Source organism: Frieseomelitta varia, unplaced genomic scaffold (assembly GCF_011392965.1).
Source record: "Frieseomelitta varia isolate USP_RPSP 00005682 unplaced genomic scaffold, Fvar_1.2 scaffold_382, whole genome shotgun sequence".
Taxonomy (NCBI): Eukaryota; Metazoa; Arthropoda; class Insecta; order Hymenoptera; family Apidae; genus Frieseomelitta; species Frieseomelitta varia.
In genome coordinates this window covers 201,258-217,681 of record NW_025110126.1, presented here as the reverse complement: position 1 = coordinate 217,681, position 16,424 = coordinate 201,258, and the positions used below count along the sequence as shown (strand labels likewise).

Here is a 16,424-nt window from a genome sequence, read left to right as displayed (position 1 = left end):
AGTGTCTTTAAATTAGCACATAAGTAGGAACTTAAGAGGGATCGTTAGTTAATAGATAATTAGAAGAAGATAGTTCTTCTTAAAGATATTAATTGCCGCTTATCAAATACATTAGTAAATAAAATATTGTAGGAACTAAGTGTATACTTGGATAAGGATGGTATTAAAGTAAGAGTGTAATGTAGATAAGATGTATAATTCTTTGCGCGGCGTATTTCATCTCTTCGTTATTTTTTTAATATCAGTTACTCTACGTCTTCATGACAAGCGTAGAATATCGGTAGTATGAAATATTGTCTCGTGTAGAATTATAGTTGTATGTAAGTTAAGATTGAATTCACCTTGTACGTTTAGATTCTTTTATTTTTAAGAAGAGTAATAAGTCGGATTATTTAATGATATAAATTAATAAAAAAAATGTATCATTGGGAATATGACAAATGACAACAATATAAATTATCAATTCTTAGATAAGTTATTCCATTGTTAGTCACGCTATCCGTGAATATTCAAACAGTTTTTTTTATCTATCTTTTACAGTCATTTATCAGTAAGGTCATTACCACATGTATTTTCACTATTTTATAAACGGTATACAATGTGTGCTACATAAATATTCGCATCTACTCTTGTGGAATTATCAAGCTGTAAATTTAAATTTAACAAAACAACTACGTAAATTTACTACTTGAAATATCAATGCTTGCATTAATTTCTGAGAACATTCTCAATTCAAAATTTAGAAGTCACAGTCCAAGGATAAAGCGCTCGTCAATAAAGTTACTTATTTATTTACAGCTTAATCCGTTCGTTTTGAAAGTCAATTTAATAATAGTTGCGATGACGTGCAACACGATGTAATTATAGCACATCTTGTTAAGAATGGAACAAGCGTCTGGATAGCGTACTTGCACGCGTACATACACGATCGATCCGAGTTTACGTTGCGTCTGATCGTAATTAAAGATGAGATTCCACTCACAGAGAGGCGAGATAAGAAAAGAGACGAAAGAGTGGCAAGGTGTTAATGAAACAGAGTGTACGCAATGCGGACGGGCCACGGTAACGAAAAATTTTTCATAGTTGAGCAAACGTTTCGCGGTGGCAAGAGCGGCATTAACCATTAATATACTTTACTAACAAACTTCCAAACTATTTCACCGTGAAATAACACATCTGTTCAGCCGTGTCACGCCGTCCCCGATGCCCTCGTTTTATTTTTTTTTGCCCCGTCTGAACATCTGGACGATGGCGCTGACGTGACCTTTCGCGACCGTAGAGTACAAAGTATAATTTTCTTAATTAACGTCTCTGGCTCGCATTGATCTTCTTCCTCGATATATCGAGAGCGCGAAACGTGCTCTCGTCGTTCCACCGTTGATCCTCGTCGCGGCATGAAACTTCGATACGAAACAAGGCGACCAACACGCGAGTTGAAAAGACTTCAATACGAAGTAACGGTGTAAAGAAACGCTCTGGTGCCCGCCTAAGTTATTCGTTATATGCGTACCATACAGGTTGCCCATCGTACGGTCAGCCAGACGTATAATCGCAGTACAGGTCATGGTTATTTCTTCGAGGTAGGTCAACTTGGTTTCCAGACCCGATTTCCGCGATTGGATTGGATAGGCTCGATCGATCGAGAACGTTCTTTCAACATTTTTCAATTTGTAAATACTGGCGTGTTGATTTAATATTTTTAATTCGTATTTCAGTGTTAATAAGATGGATTGAACTATTAGTTGGGAAAGAATATAGGGATTGGTATCGGTATTAATAAAATGAGAAATGGCAATAACGAATGTGTTAAAACAATTTATTAAAATATTATATACTAGAACGAGTATAATGTATAAACTTTCATTGTTACGTGCGTATTAAATCGAAACGTGGAAACGTTCGATATTTCACGGTCATTTCGTTAGATATTAAATTTTAATTATATCTCAGCCACGGAATCATTATGACGCATAAAAATAAAACGTTCTTACAGTGCAGTATCGATTGGTCGTCGTTAACAATCGTTTGCAAATGTTAGGAAGTGGAAATGTCAAATACGCGAATCTTTTATAAACAATATAGTTCAACAATGTATATAAATATCGCCATTTATATTGGCGGTAGTATGATAAAAAAAAAAATAATTGTCAGTTAAAGATACTTCAAATTGATATGCGAGGCAAAAACTTTACGTAAAATTAAAATGCCGATTAAATCATCGATTAAAAACGCTTCGATGAATTTTTATCGGTAAACTGAATATCGATGTTAATGTCTGTATTCAATGATCGTAAAAGTTAATGTTTCGAAACCATTCTTTGCACGGTGCAGACTTTGCGCGCGTTTAATTAAATATTAAATATAATCCTTAACGGGTTGCAAAAACGTAATATAGGAATTCATTCATTCGTTTCGTGCATCGTTGTATTAAACAACGAAAAAAATGGAACTGAGCAAATGGAACCGCTCTACTTTAAAGGGTGATTCGTTTAAGTCGATTCCAATGGATTTGATCGAATTTTTAATTATTTCGCGCAATCGGTCTTTAATGTCGATACAAAACGAGCAAATTTATGGAACAAACGGGCTAGGTAATAACTAAAATTTATACGGAAAGCTCTTCATTAATTTCACCTTAATGCACGTGTAAAAATGAAGGTTTATACGCGGAAGTTTCCGCAAAGTTGGAAATTGGAGAAACGCAAAATAGGTTTGAATTTCAAAATAATCGCGTAATTAAAGACTCGAAATCGGGCTGATAAATTACTCGGATTACCAGCGTCAACGAAGAGCATATTAACCAACAGCATATTAAATCATGCAGAATTATAAATAATTCATAGACTTTCCCGCGACGAAATTAGCAATTAAGATGCGATTACGAGCATCGTGGAAATATTCGATCTCTGATGTCACAAACGCGTCGTTTTTTAAACCAACGACTGGAAAAAAACCACAAGCCTTCTGAACTCGTCGTTTGAATCAATATTTTAACGCACGATAAAGTTTTCGTTTGAACGAAACAAAATTCTATTGTCCGCTGACGTTTAAAGTTGCCAATCAAGTTTTCCAAACAAATTTCTATAGACTCTATTTGTAATAATTCTCGGAAAACATTCCTGTCCATCGAAAGGATAAGTCTTTCACAAATTTAATCAACGCGCTTTTAATGGAAAAATTTAGGATTTAGAGAAGGGTTTATATCTTTTTCAATACTTCAAAATTGTTTGATCTCAAACAGTTTTATAATAGTTATAATTATATAAGCTGGAGAAGAAAAATTTGTTGGTATCAAATTTATCACTGCAACATACGCAAAACATCTTCTCTGTAAGCACGAATTGATTTATTTGGCAAAGTATATTTTTACAATTGTTGATGGCTTAAGAGAACGGTCCAAAGTTAACGATGTCAATAATCCGACTTGCAAAAATTCTATCGTGCAACAGGATGTCGAATTAGGCTGGCGAATGTTGTTTCAATTATATAAACGCTTACGATTCCGCTTACGTTAGTGAGCGAAAGAATAGGCAACACACACGTTCGGATACAGTTATTCGAACGTGGTCTCTGGTTATTTCGATGAAAAATTATAGATCGCGTAGGAAATCAGTGAACTATTATAAGATGTCCAGTTATCCAAATCGTTTCGTCCCACGTTTGCGTTTCCTTCTACAAATTGAGTTCTGTTCGTCAATTTTATTTATTCTCTAGAAATCCTCTTATTTCTAACGTTACGTCCAAAATTACCGTTCGGAAGCCACGTTCGATCGGCTCTGTAAAAGCACGACGTAACGACACGTCATTACACGCCGTGTTTTTTAAATTTATCTTCTGGGATTTATTTACGCGTTATCTTCTTGCGATAGGTAGAAGTAAGTCACTTGTTTCTCGAGAATCGAAACGTCAATCGCGTACATTATATAGGCGACGAAATTAACACAGTAGGACTACCGAGGTGGTCAAAATGATTAATTCTTAATCATTTTTGTTAGATACGTTACAGGTTGTAAAACAGTATTTTCAGAGATTTGAACGATTTTTCGGTAAACACATAAATAAAACAAACGCTTGTGTATTCTATTGTATTTTTCAGTTTTTCTATTTTCAGTTTTTCTTTTTTAATGTTTCTACGCTATTTCGAGTAGTTAAGAAATTAACTGAAACGTTGATCAGAGCGTTGTACTTCCGAGAGGTTCGTACAAGCGCCGGTGCACAAGAATTATGGTCACAATTACGGTTCTTATTTCTCGTAAGGAACGTACGAAAGAAGTTCGTTTTGTCGAAAGAGGTGAAAGACGATCGAGACCTCTCGAGCAGAAACGAACGAAAACGAAGGAAAAACCCACCCAAGAACTTTCAATCGGCGGCTTCAGCCAAGAGACTGGAGCTAACAGATTAATAAGCATCGAGTTAGCATTATTCGGTCGATATGGCGTGCGTCGGAACTGTTATTGTAACAGCACTTTAATCGGAGATGAGGCGAACGAGACGCCGAGGCACAAAGTTTCCCCTCTCGCGGTTTCCCTTCCCTCCCATCTTGGGCAGGATCGATGTAATTTCGAATTGGAACGTCCGACGATGATTTCCGAATCGTTAAACGGCAACTATTCGCATTAAAGGAGAAACCCGTTTTTAAGAGGAAAATAAGAGAGCCCGGCTCTCCGGTGTTACTGCGTGCTCCTGACAGTCCATGGTATCCAATTTGTGGAGTTAATAGAAGTTTGATCAAGCCTTGTTTCAAATTGAATGCCAAACTATGGATTGCTGAACGGTCGATAGGACCGTTTTATCGAAACGTTAATGTTTTTTCGATCGACCCGGGCCCGACACACACACACACACAAACACACGCTGACGGAGTCGGCTCGACCAACGAGAACGCCAAGCTGGCCTGCGTGTCACGAAATTCAATTTAAACTGCGAATAGTAATAGAATCGATTATTGCCATAATAGCGATAGCAAACTCGAGCGTTGCCAGTAGGTGCACCAGTATTTTTGCATTTCTGTTTGTTTCGTATAAATTGTCTTTTATCGAAATCGGAGCAGAAGAGTTTGTTTCTTTCTCGAGAGTTGTAGCAAGCGAGATTATCTACCAAATCGGTAGTGCACGGACGTAGTAGGCGGTTCGTTATTTCAATTTCATCTCGGAGATTGAAGTGCTACGCGCGTGGAAGTGTTTCTCGTTTCTTCGAAAAAAAAAATTGCGGCCAAGGCTGTATTTTCAAAGAGGAAACCTCTCGGTGCTTTGGGAAACGAGCAACTGGCAATTTTAGGAACATTCGATAGATCTGTGATGGAGTATCTTCGAAGATTTGAATGACTTTTCGCAAGTTTCGTCCTATTCCTCGCACTTTAATCTCTCTCTGCTAGTTAGTCGTCGATTCTAGCCATCTAGTGTTAAAATGATTTTGCGACGGGACGAACATTCACGAATTGTTCTCCATACGTACCTCGTTTTCTTTTTTTTTTTTTTTTAAACTAAAATTTGCAAGTCTTTCGACGCTGCAACGCGGTGTAACGCAATTTACCGCGTCGATAAATGATAGGCAAGCGAACGAGGAAATGGTAAATAATGCACGCGTGAAAGATTAAAATAATTTACGCGAAGTGTTACGTGCTCGTGCGATGCTGCACTCCGATTGATGCGCGGAAGGTTAACGGGAAGAGACAAACAGCCGAATCTGTTACGTGAAACGGTCCTCCCTGTGACTCTCGTTTCCCTCGAGATTGCCTCCTAGATAGCTACACACGCGTACATTTTTTTCTTTTCGTTTTAATATCTTCTTCACGAAAGAACCGCAATCGTCTTTTTTATGGCGACATAAATTCCGTCCCCGTTCCTCGCCTCGTTGATACTTTTGGCACGATGACACTGAGTTGTCTCCGTATACGGGAATACGGTACAAATTAATTTACCTCCTGTTATCGAAGAAATTTGGAATTCATTAACGAACGTGCCTTCGTTGCTTCGTTCATTATTCGTACGTTGGCTTTTACCTCTTTGTAAATTAACGAAATGTATTTTCGGGCTGAGTTTTATAGTTTTCGTACGGTTTACGAATGATATTTATTTACACTATCGGTAGTTCGGTTCTGCATTTCGTCTTTCTTTAATTAATTTACCGCACGTTGCAAAACATACAATGAATAAGACTAAAGAAAAATGTATGTAGGTACAGGTCCCGCGAAGAAGTGGTACAGGTGCATTTTTCTTTTTTTCGGAATCACTATAAGTGCAGAAGAAAGAACGGCGAACGGTCTATCCACTGAATGACTGATAAATAATTTATCTGATGTTAATGAATAATATAACAATGCATTTTAACGAAGCGCACAGAGTTTTCTACTATGTATAAAGTATATACATTCAAAGTGATGTGTGGCTTAATTAGAGCAACGTTACCAATTAACGTATCATAAATTATATTTTTTTCTTTTTTCTTTCTGTATCCGAGTCACGTTGCTACGAGCGTAGCCTTTGGATTTCGATTCAATTATCCGTGACTTCTGGACCAGTAATTTAAAAGAGAAGTCGGAATTGAAAAAGTTTGATAGAATACCGCTTGCACCGAACGCGTTAAAAGGGATCCGGAGTTAACATTTCGACGTGGAACGCCACCCAAAGATTATATCCCCGGTCTTCTTATGCAAATAAAATTTTACGTCTCTGCCACGGGATAAGATCGTTACTATTCCGAGTCCACCGAGAATTTACAAGTTTCCCCATAAATTTATCAACACGTAAAAAAAGACACGGTGGAAAATAACGCAGAATTTCCTTCATCCGAGAGCTCGGAAAAAGGCAATGAGAAGTGAAACGGGGAGCACGAGGAGTACAAGGGAAATAGGTTCAGTCGCACAGTCGTGAAATTCATTCGTATCTCGGAATACGAAATGAACTGAAACGAGTCTCGAGTGTCAGACGCGAGATTAACAACTATCCCAATTGGCGAGTGATTCGCGCGAGCGCGTGTAGAAATGCTAAATGATGGAGCTGATTGACACGCACCGTGCAAAATCCAGCGATCAGGACGGTCCACATGATACGGCCGAGATGCTTCCTCTTCCTTATCCCTTTGTTTATCGTCGACGAACGTCGTTGAACGCGAAAAAACACGCGAGAAGCACACTTACCGACAGCAAGAGGGATGCAATTTTCACGAAGATCCCCGATGAACTGAGGCGCGTGTACCACGCAAGAATTCTCCCTCCGTGGTAGATGTTCCTCCAACGGGTATCGTCTCCTGGAGGGGAGGAACGGAAATCAAGGAACCAGAGAACCACCGGCCCATCCAGAGTACTGTTAATGCATGCTTGCTGCCTCCGCTAACAACCATCCTTACCGCGTCTTCTTCGCCGGCAGTGACGGCCTCGAGCGGACACCGCGTCTCCTATTCGATCTTTCTTCACCAGGCATAGTACTTTGCTGCTTTAATAGTACAGTTTGGCAGTTTCCTTTTCTCTCTTCCACGTTGCTTTTTCTTCTCTCCTTCTCGCTTGCTCGCGATATTTACTTTGAGAGAGAATTTAGTTTCGAGAGGTGATGCTGCAATTGTTTGTGGCAGCAATTGTTGTTCGCGTTCTCTTCGATCTTCCTGTTTCTTGTAAGCTCGAAATTCGACCAAAATTCGTCGGTGTTTGTGTTCCCTTTGCGTCTCACTTCTCTTTCGAGTTTTTTTTTTTTTTAATCTTTTTGAATGGTCTTTCTTCCGAAAGGAAGATAATAACTGCTGTTTTGGATAAATTTGGTAACGTGAGCAAGTGTAGTGGTCATTCGTAAAATTCTTTCCTCGCGTCCGAACGAAGAAATTAAAAGGAACAAATTTCTCAAGCAGCGAGAAGATGATACGAAGCGACGTGTGAATGTAGAAGAAATCGATTATTCTCAATGGTTAGCTTGCGATCTCGTGCATCTTTTAATAGGAAGAGGATACGATCGTTAACGAAGAATGGAGATGTTCGTTACCCGTGAAGCATTTTTATTGCGGATCAAAATTTCATTTCGGTTTCTTTCACTCGCGGCGGCAACGCGGCGTTCTCGTCTAGGAAGCTTCAGTGAACTGGCGGAATCGCGAAACATTACGTGATTCTGACATGCATAAAAGGCGAATTGCTTAGCCGGTTGCTGACTTTTCCGGTGCGTTGATTTTGGGTCAATGCCAGCAGTCGATCAAACACGTTGAAAACGCTGCCAGTGTCGGTGCTCGCGGATAATGGAGGATTTATAAAAGATGATACAGATTAAACTTTGAGAGAAAGTTAGAACAGCGGTTTTTCAATTTTCTTAAACTCTCGTTTCTTCAACGAGACGGGGGGGGGGGGGGGGAAGAAAATTGTTGCGATCTCATTTCACCGAGAATGAGGGACTTTTATTGAAACGTTCGTTACTACTGGAATATTTCGTCATTATTCTGTACTTGGAAAATTTCACACAAGCGATTAAAGACGAGGATGTCGACATTTTTTAATGGATCGACGTTGCGATCCGTTCGCAAACGGACGACAGATTTTGAGAATTTGAATTTTCGTCAGATAGATGCCACGAATGTTTGAAAATTGATAATCTACGACGTTCTTTCAAAGAGACAAGAGAGATGGAGATTTTATGCGAGCTTCGACAAACGTTCGTATAGCAGAAGAAGTGAGGGAAAAAAGGGTAAAGTTTTCGAGGCTTGTCGCGCCATTTTTATTTCTCATCGAGGATCGTTGCTTTCATCAGCCGTGTCAGATGCCTGCGTAAAAAGCGAGAATGACGCCGCGTTGGTCGTCATTTTCGTGCCGGTTTGTACTGTACCTGTCACTGACTGACTGAGACTAATAGAGCACAGTGCGATGTCACGCGTCCGAACGCGTCGAGATTCTCCGGGCAAATTGCTCTCCCGTTGTTTTCTGTCTGCTCGGGGCCCCGGGAACGACCCCCGATACGCGGCGAAACGATTGCTTTTTAATGAAAATCGAATCGTTGCCGCGCACACCTCCATTCTCTCCGCGGGCACGCTCGCTTTAACGAGAGATCCGTTTCAACGGTGGCACGCGCGCACTCTTTGTAATTACGTTTGTTACGCGGCTTCACTCGCTGCAGGTTTTAGCAATAATCGTTCACCGTTATCGTTTGTTACGCTCCAAGACGGAAAACGTATCCGTTAGTTGCATATTACGAAAGTGTCGACGATGAAAACTGAAACTGTACATTCACGAGCGTTTCTCTCTCTCTCTTAAACCTACTGGTTACACACGGATAACTCGAAAGAAAGATTAATTCTTTTCTCCAAATTATAAATTACAAACTTATCAAGACGTGGTCCTCGTTAATTGAAACACTCCGAAGTAAGTCCGAAAGTAAGATCAATTTTTATAGTCCATTACCATGTGACTTTTCACAGAAAGAAATGTAATCTGTACGTTGTTATCGTAATTGGTTTTTCATGCTTTTCTCTCGCCACGACATACACGCATCAGTTCCGTGAATCTTACACGGGAGAAGAATAGAGATTCGGAAGTGGAGAATTCGAGACTCGCTAGAAATTGAACATTACACTATACTTTCATAATAACAGAACGCTTGTGCACTCGCATTATACCGAACGTCATTCCACGAGAAATTTGAACACTATGGAAATATTCAATTTAATATTCCTTTATAATGCTTTGATACTACGTTGATCTACGACACACCTACCAGGAGCAAGCGTTCCGCGTTTGTTAGTAACAGATCTTGAAATTCAATTTATTTCTTGACCCTTTATCTCATTAACATTCCGATCCTCTGCAGCAACAAAAGATTTAACAAACACCACTATCATCGGATTATTTATTATCGCGGTACTTTCTTATGGTTACGGCCGCTCAATTAACGAGCCTCCCAGTAACAGCAATTTCCTTTTCGCTGCCTGTTACAGTAATCGCGATGCAGCAAGTGTATTTTGTACTTTACGGTTCGCCGTCCATGAAAAGAAATTAATAAGACAAAGTTGTGCGTCCGAACAGAATGCACGCAGATATTTATCAAAATATTGGTAGATTTATGTTTTTTAAACATCGCTGTCATCCTCTGTATTTATTATATTTGTACTATGATTAATTAAGTCGCGTACATGAATCGGCAGGTTTTATTGTAGTCCTTTCCCGCGAATTAAACGTAAAAAAAAATGAAACAACGGTTAGATTGAAAAGAAAAGCTAATATTTATATCACGTTTTTAAGAAACTCGCGACACACAATTTAAAAATTTAGAAACTTTGATTGTTTCAAGAAAGTTTAAGAAAAATAGGAAACACGTAAAAATCAAAATTTTACAATTTAAAACTAAAGTCTCGAACGGTCCGGCATGCTGTGTCATAGTTGAATGACTCGTGGAAGAATTGCAAGAAAAATCCTTTGCATTTCATGCTCTATCGGTTAACTAGAAGGACCCGGTGAATGCTTTGACAAGTTGCTTTCGTAAAATTTTGTCCAACAGTTGAGCTTTGCCTAATTCTAAAGGGATCCACGCGCGTTGATACTTTTCTTAGCTGGTGAATACTTCTCTGATCTTCTGCATCCTACGTGGCGCGCCGGCCAGTTTACGCTTCGAGGCGTTTGGCATGCTTTATGGAAGTCCATAAGCGGATACAACGGTCCACTGCATAGGCATTCGTATATTTAATTCATTTCTGACTTTATCTCGATGGTTGTACCGATTCGAGATGTGCTTTATAACAGAGAGAAGTCACGCTGTAGTTTTCTGTGTTTTTCCTTCCAACATTCCGTTATCGTCGTTTTCAGAACGTAGAGCGATATCGCGTGATGTATTCACACTTGGCTGCAAATTATATTTTGTAATATTCATCGACAAAAATAATGTGGAAAAGACGAGAAGAAACGACGAGTAGAAATGGAAATGCTGCAAACATATGTTAATGATCGGAACGGGAAGTTGCAATTCAAAGTCTTTATTCAATTGTATCGGTACAACAAAATTTAATTTTTAAATGCAACATTTCGATGCATCATTTGCTTTATCAAACTTTCGACATACAAAAATATATCACTATATATCTTCCTTCAATTATCACTACTTTATACGTAAATCTCACTAGCATCAAGTAAAAAACAAAAAAAAAAGCAAAGAAAATATATATATTATATACTAATCTTAGAAACGATGAGAAACGAAAATCTTTAGCGTCCAAATATATTTCTATGTATGTCTCTAACAGTCTCTAAACAATTGCAACTTGTTACAACTTGTTAATCTGATTAAATAAAAATCAATGATCATAAAATTAATCGTTAAACGAAACAAGCACTAAATATTTCTCGATCATAAACTAAAAATAATAATAATAATAATAATAACAATAATAATAATATAATAATAATAATAATAATAATAATAAATGAAGTGTTATTTGTACATAATTTTAATTTAAGTCAAGTTTCGTATTTTTCAAGAATACAATATATACTTCGTTATGACGAAAATAAAAAATACAATACTGCAACAAATAACACTCATACTTTATCACACTAGAATAACGTAATGATAAGAATGAACGGAATGGTTATAAACTCAGTTACTGATAACAATATTCTTATAATTAGTTAAAAGGTACTGAGAAAGAGAATTGAGCTGCCTAATTCTTATTCTTCTGCGATAAGCGTACTGTTCTCAGATTCGGATTTAATCTTAAGCGGTGAATTAGACATGGTCGTGTCCGGACTTTCGGTACCCGAGTCACACTTATTATTTTCTTTATCATCGTTGCTAGACTTTTCGATTTTTATCTGAGTCTTGTTGTCTCTTGATATTCTCAACTTTGATTTCTTATCGGGGTCGAAGTGATCTTCAAGTACAGCTAATAAATCTGTAATTTTCTTCTCGTCAGTTGTAGTTAATTTTTCCTTGATTAATTTCTCCAAGCCTTCTTTCTTTCCATTATTCCAGGCTTCCTGTAACGCAAGTCAAATTGGCGTTAAAGGACCTCGTTAGTTTAACTAATGACTTTACGATAGACTTCGATTGAAAGTAATGATTTTGTTTAATTTATACAGACTTCTAATTGCGCATATTCTATTCCTGCTTCAGCGAGTAATCGACGTAAAGGACTAGCATGTTGTCGTTCCCGACGATTCACACGGAACAGAGATACAAAAATTGGTCTCAAACTGTTTTGACGTTCAAATATCACTTTTAATTCTGAAATAAAATCGAATATTATAGAGTGTAATTTTGTATAATCGAAACACGTGAACGTAATTCCTAATTTACTGATATTTATATACCTGCATATTCTTGTTCTTCTATCTCTACTGATTGAACAAATTCTCTAATAAATTCAACAGTGTTTTTCATGGCACTATCGCTATCACCACTACCATTTGTTTCATTTTCTTTTATAACCTCCAGTGAACTTAAATGTTGTACTATTTGTAAAGCCAGACATGCTCTGTCTTTTGCATTGTCTAATCGCTTTTCCTTCAACAATAAATGATAACGTGTCAAAAATATTGATATATTGATATTTATCAGGAAAATAATGATATATTTGTCAAGCAAAAGAAACTTTGCTTACTTCGTCAAATAAACTCTGAGATAATGTTCTAAGGGTAAATGCACGTACAGTGCCTGCACATTTTGTTTCAGCAATATTAAATCCATTTGCGAATCCCTTTACAATTTGTTTAAATTTTTCCAGAAGGTTATATTTTTTTAAAGATTCGATTAACATAGCAGGAATCACTTTACGTGGTTCGTGATAAACTAATATTATACCATTTGCCGCATCTCCTCTTATAGATGAGAGCCACGTTAAAAAATCTGTTAACGCAGACACCTCACTTTTTGTTTTTAGTGCCTGAAAAAAAAAAAGAATACAAATACAGTCAAATGCTGATCAAATATTTATTCTATAGTATTAATGACACTTGTCAATTACCTTATTAGTTTTATTGTCTTTGAGGACACGGAACTTTCCAATAGTTACAATTTTCATATTGTGTCTTTTCATGGCTGGAGGGTTAAGATCTTTATACGGCATCACATACTGAGAATACGAAGAACTAGATGTGTATCCAGCTATTTGGCATATTTCGTCTATAACTTTCTTGCCTGTAGTGTCCATATCCCAACCAACTAAACGATAGTTACCTGGACCAATACCCACGGCGGTAGGCTTTCTTTGTGGGTTAGCTTTTTCATTTTCCACTGTTATTGATGATACCATTTTTTGAAACCAATGATCTGTAATAAATACAAAGAAACTTCCATGAAATATGTTTCCCATGCACATGAGGTGAAATAATAATATTTCACATTAACAACAAAATATTCACAAGGGATCAATCTGTAAATACAGCATAAAACAAATTTAATATTAGTTGATAATAAATAGATATTAATAACAAGAATTAAATACTTTTTCGTTCATACCTATCGTACATGTATATATAAATCATATATACAACACGTATACATGTAATATTCAACGTAGAAATCTTATTAGTTGGAAATAATACATAAATTTCTAAATGATAACGCGATGAATTTTCACACAAAGTAAGAGCCACTGTTCTCAAGTTTTTCTTTAGCGAATGTTTGGAACGAACATTCAGTTTTTGTACAAGGGCGAGATATTTTGGTACGTGCGTAGAGTAGATTATATACACGGTATTGGCAAGGCCGACCTTGAAATTCAATATAGTACACAAACACTTGAGAACAAAAGATTAGCTTAGGGAACACATTTAATAATATCGTGCCAATATCTTACCTTCTACAACGAGATGTTACAAATTATTTATCAAACAAAAATTATCTCCTATCGCATGCGTCAACTTCTCTTATCCAGAGGCGTTCGTGCAACGAACGAGGTTCCGTCCCAAGAATGAGACGACAGAAATATTTATCGGAAGTAAACCGAGACACACAGGCTCACGTTTAGCAAATTGAACAATATTAAATGTCGGCAATGACTAATTTTATCAACACCGAGGACAACACGAAGGAAAAGAAAAAAAGGAAAAAAGAACGACAGTGTGGTAGTTGCTACTCAGTTTTATAACAAGTGCACATCTATCACTAAGAAAACTGAATGCTGCATAAATTTTCTTGCGATTCCGTGACGTCTACGCAACACGCATTACACATCAGCTCGCGGCGATTCGTGTCACGTATGTAAAACAGATATTCTCACCGCACGTGGGCCGGTCACGGGCTCGTCGTACTTTTGTTTTGCATTAGTGCTCGAATCGTTAGGTTCCCTACGTTTACTCACCGATTCCGCGTTTCACAGTGCTTTAGCTTTCACTGAATTGCTTGACCACAACGAACGAACCGGCGACAGTACTAGAAATTCTTTGTAGATACTGGAAACCACTGGAACGCAACTAGATTCATTTGAACACACGTGCGAGATTGGCAGTAAACCGCCCGCTCGATCATCTGCGCTTGCGTGCTCGATCGCAAGTCACGTGGTTCTAATGTCACTACTGGGTGAAGGAGAGGCTCTGCCAATTGTAGTTCTAGCACATTTGCTAATACAGTACGCGATATCGAATTAAAACGGTTGTGCACGCATTCGTTCCTTCTCTACTTCATTGGAATTGCATTATTTTCTTTTTTATTCAACTGTAGCAGTTGACAAAAATTGCAAAAAAAAAAAAAAAAAAAACTAGAAAATCTTCGATCGAAAGTACCTCGCGCATCAAATCAGATTTGAGACTCGTTCCTGTAAAGATCGAACGTGTATACGAAATTCATAACGAATAAACAACGATGGACCTTTAGTTACGGAATAATTCAATGCACCTTTAGTTACGTTCTACCTTCTATCTGAGATCGACAGAAAGAGGCTGGTCGAAACGAGTCGAAAGTGTGTTTGCATAGCGACGTATTCTAAAGATAAACGTGTGTCATAAGAGGCATTTAACAGGAAAGTGGCTGACACAGTGGAAGATCCGCGGCGCGTAGAAAGTACATAATTTTCGTTTCCGCGTATCGGTATCGTTCTCGATGAATCGTTGAGAAACTGGTTTGTAAGTAAAATTCATTAGTACGACGCGGCGGGGAGTCGTGCTTCTTATTTGCGTACGCGGCTGTTACGATGCCTCTGCATAAAGTTTCATTTGCACGTTGCATTCTGGGAAAACTGTTGACGGTAGCGATAAATTGGCCTGCAGCTTATCTCTTGTTATCTGTTATTTATCCTTTTTTTTCTCTCTCTCTCTCTCTCTCTCTTTTTAGAGCGGGTACGCTTTGTAACACTGATAAATTGTTTCAACTGGGTCATGCGTTCGCCGCTGTTCGTTTTTGTCTTTCATTTATCCCACGGAATTTCTGCCGTGCCCGGTTGTTCCAAATTTATCGAATTCTCCGCGGCGTTTAAACGCGAGGAAATTGAAAGGCGAGACTATCGCTGCGTCGAATTTTGTTTTTTTTTTTCTCCTTTTCTTGCACGATTAAATTTCCATTATGACGCACCATCGTGATACACGTTTCCGTAAAATATCGTAAGAATAATTGTCCACGGTGGTAATTACCGTCATTAGGTTAATGCACAGGGCCGCAACGTGAACAGCGAACGCAATATTGCAATTATTTATTATTATTATTTTACTTTATTTTATTTTTTTTTTACTTTCAGAAGAGAGAGCTACGTACCTTTCCCGAGGTGTTCAAGATCGTATCGAGCAAATTTATGTTTATTGTAATTAATCCGGGGATGTAACGATTAGTCGCGGTCTTTTTCACTTTCGTGACAGGTTAATCATCGTTAGTGAAACGTTCATAAATTTAGAAATTGATTGCAAATTGATTTTTTACAGGGCGAATGCTGACGGTATGTGGGAGGAAAATATATTTTAATTTGAAAGATACATTTGGATGGATTTGTGAATGTTTTTTGCTACTTCCTTTGCGAGTGATTCTTGAGTACTATGGCACACAGAAAGTATGCAGGATCAGATATGTGGAACGTCTATAGTAACAGTGTTAAATGCCTCTCGAATGAATTCTTATTTAGATTTCATTCACTAATTGAATCATTCGTACGAATCAAAGTAGGCAGAATATTATCAAGCAATCTGACTTGGAAATTCTCAGAAACTGCACCGTAGTTCAGTTATTTATAGAGTAGATCTCTGTGTAACGAGAGTAAAAGATTGCTACTGTCCTCTTATAACGCGATGAAAGTCTCTGAAGGAAATGATATATATTGATTGCATACTATTTAGAATATGAATAACGTGTCAGAAGCGAGGTGCAGAAAAAATACCAGTTATAAAATATCAGTTAAACGTCGAAATTTAAATAAAGCAAAAAAATTCGCGGAAATTCAGTTATAGTTTTAACTACGACTGAAAGCTTTCTCCCTGTCGGTTTTTTCATATTTTTTTTTTTTTTTTTTTTTTTCAGATAGAGTCACCTTCTCATACAACCAAC

The 16,424-nt window shown here is 37.6% G+C and overlaps 1 protein-coding gene across 4 annotated transcripts in view; it reads right to left on the bottom strand.

The window, feature by feature from the left end:
- Window positions 1-11,405: 11,405 nt before the first annotated feature.
- The window catches only part of LOC122531285 (maternal protein exuperantia), a 9,140-nt gene continuing 4,121 nt past the window's right edge, over window positions 11,406-16,424 (bottom strand). For 2 of the 4 annotated variants that reach the window (XM_043659092.1, XM_043659090.1), the window contains exons 2-6: window positions 12,922-13,226; window positions 12,559-12,840; window positions 12,269-12,461; window positions 12,040-12,182; window positions 11,406-11,935 (exon numbers count right to left, since the gene is read on the bottom strand). In XM_043659092.1, coding sequence (XP_043515027.1) covers window positions 11,627-11,935; window positions 12,040-12,182; window positions 12,269-12,461; window positions 12,559-12,840; window positions 12,922-13,209 — 1,215 coding nt within the window. In that variant the 5' untranslated portion in view covers window positions 13,210-13,226 and the 3' untranslated portion in view covers window positions 11,406-11,626. Of the gene's footprint in view, window positions 11,936-12,039; window positions 12,183-12,268; window positions 12,462-12,558; window positions 12,841-12,921; window positions 13,227-13,755; window positions 13,984-14,259; window positions 14,393-16,424 lie in introns of those variants that run through there. The other 2 variants (XM_043659093.1, XM_043659091.1) reach the window with 2 other exon arrangements.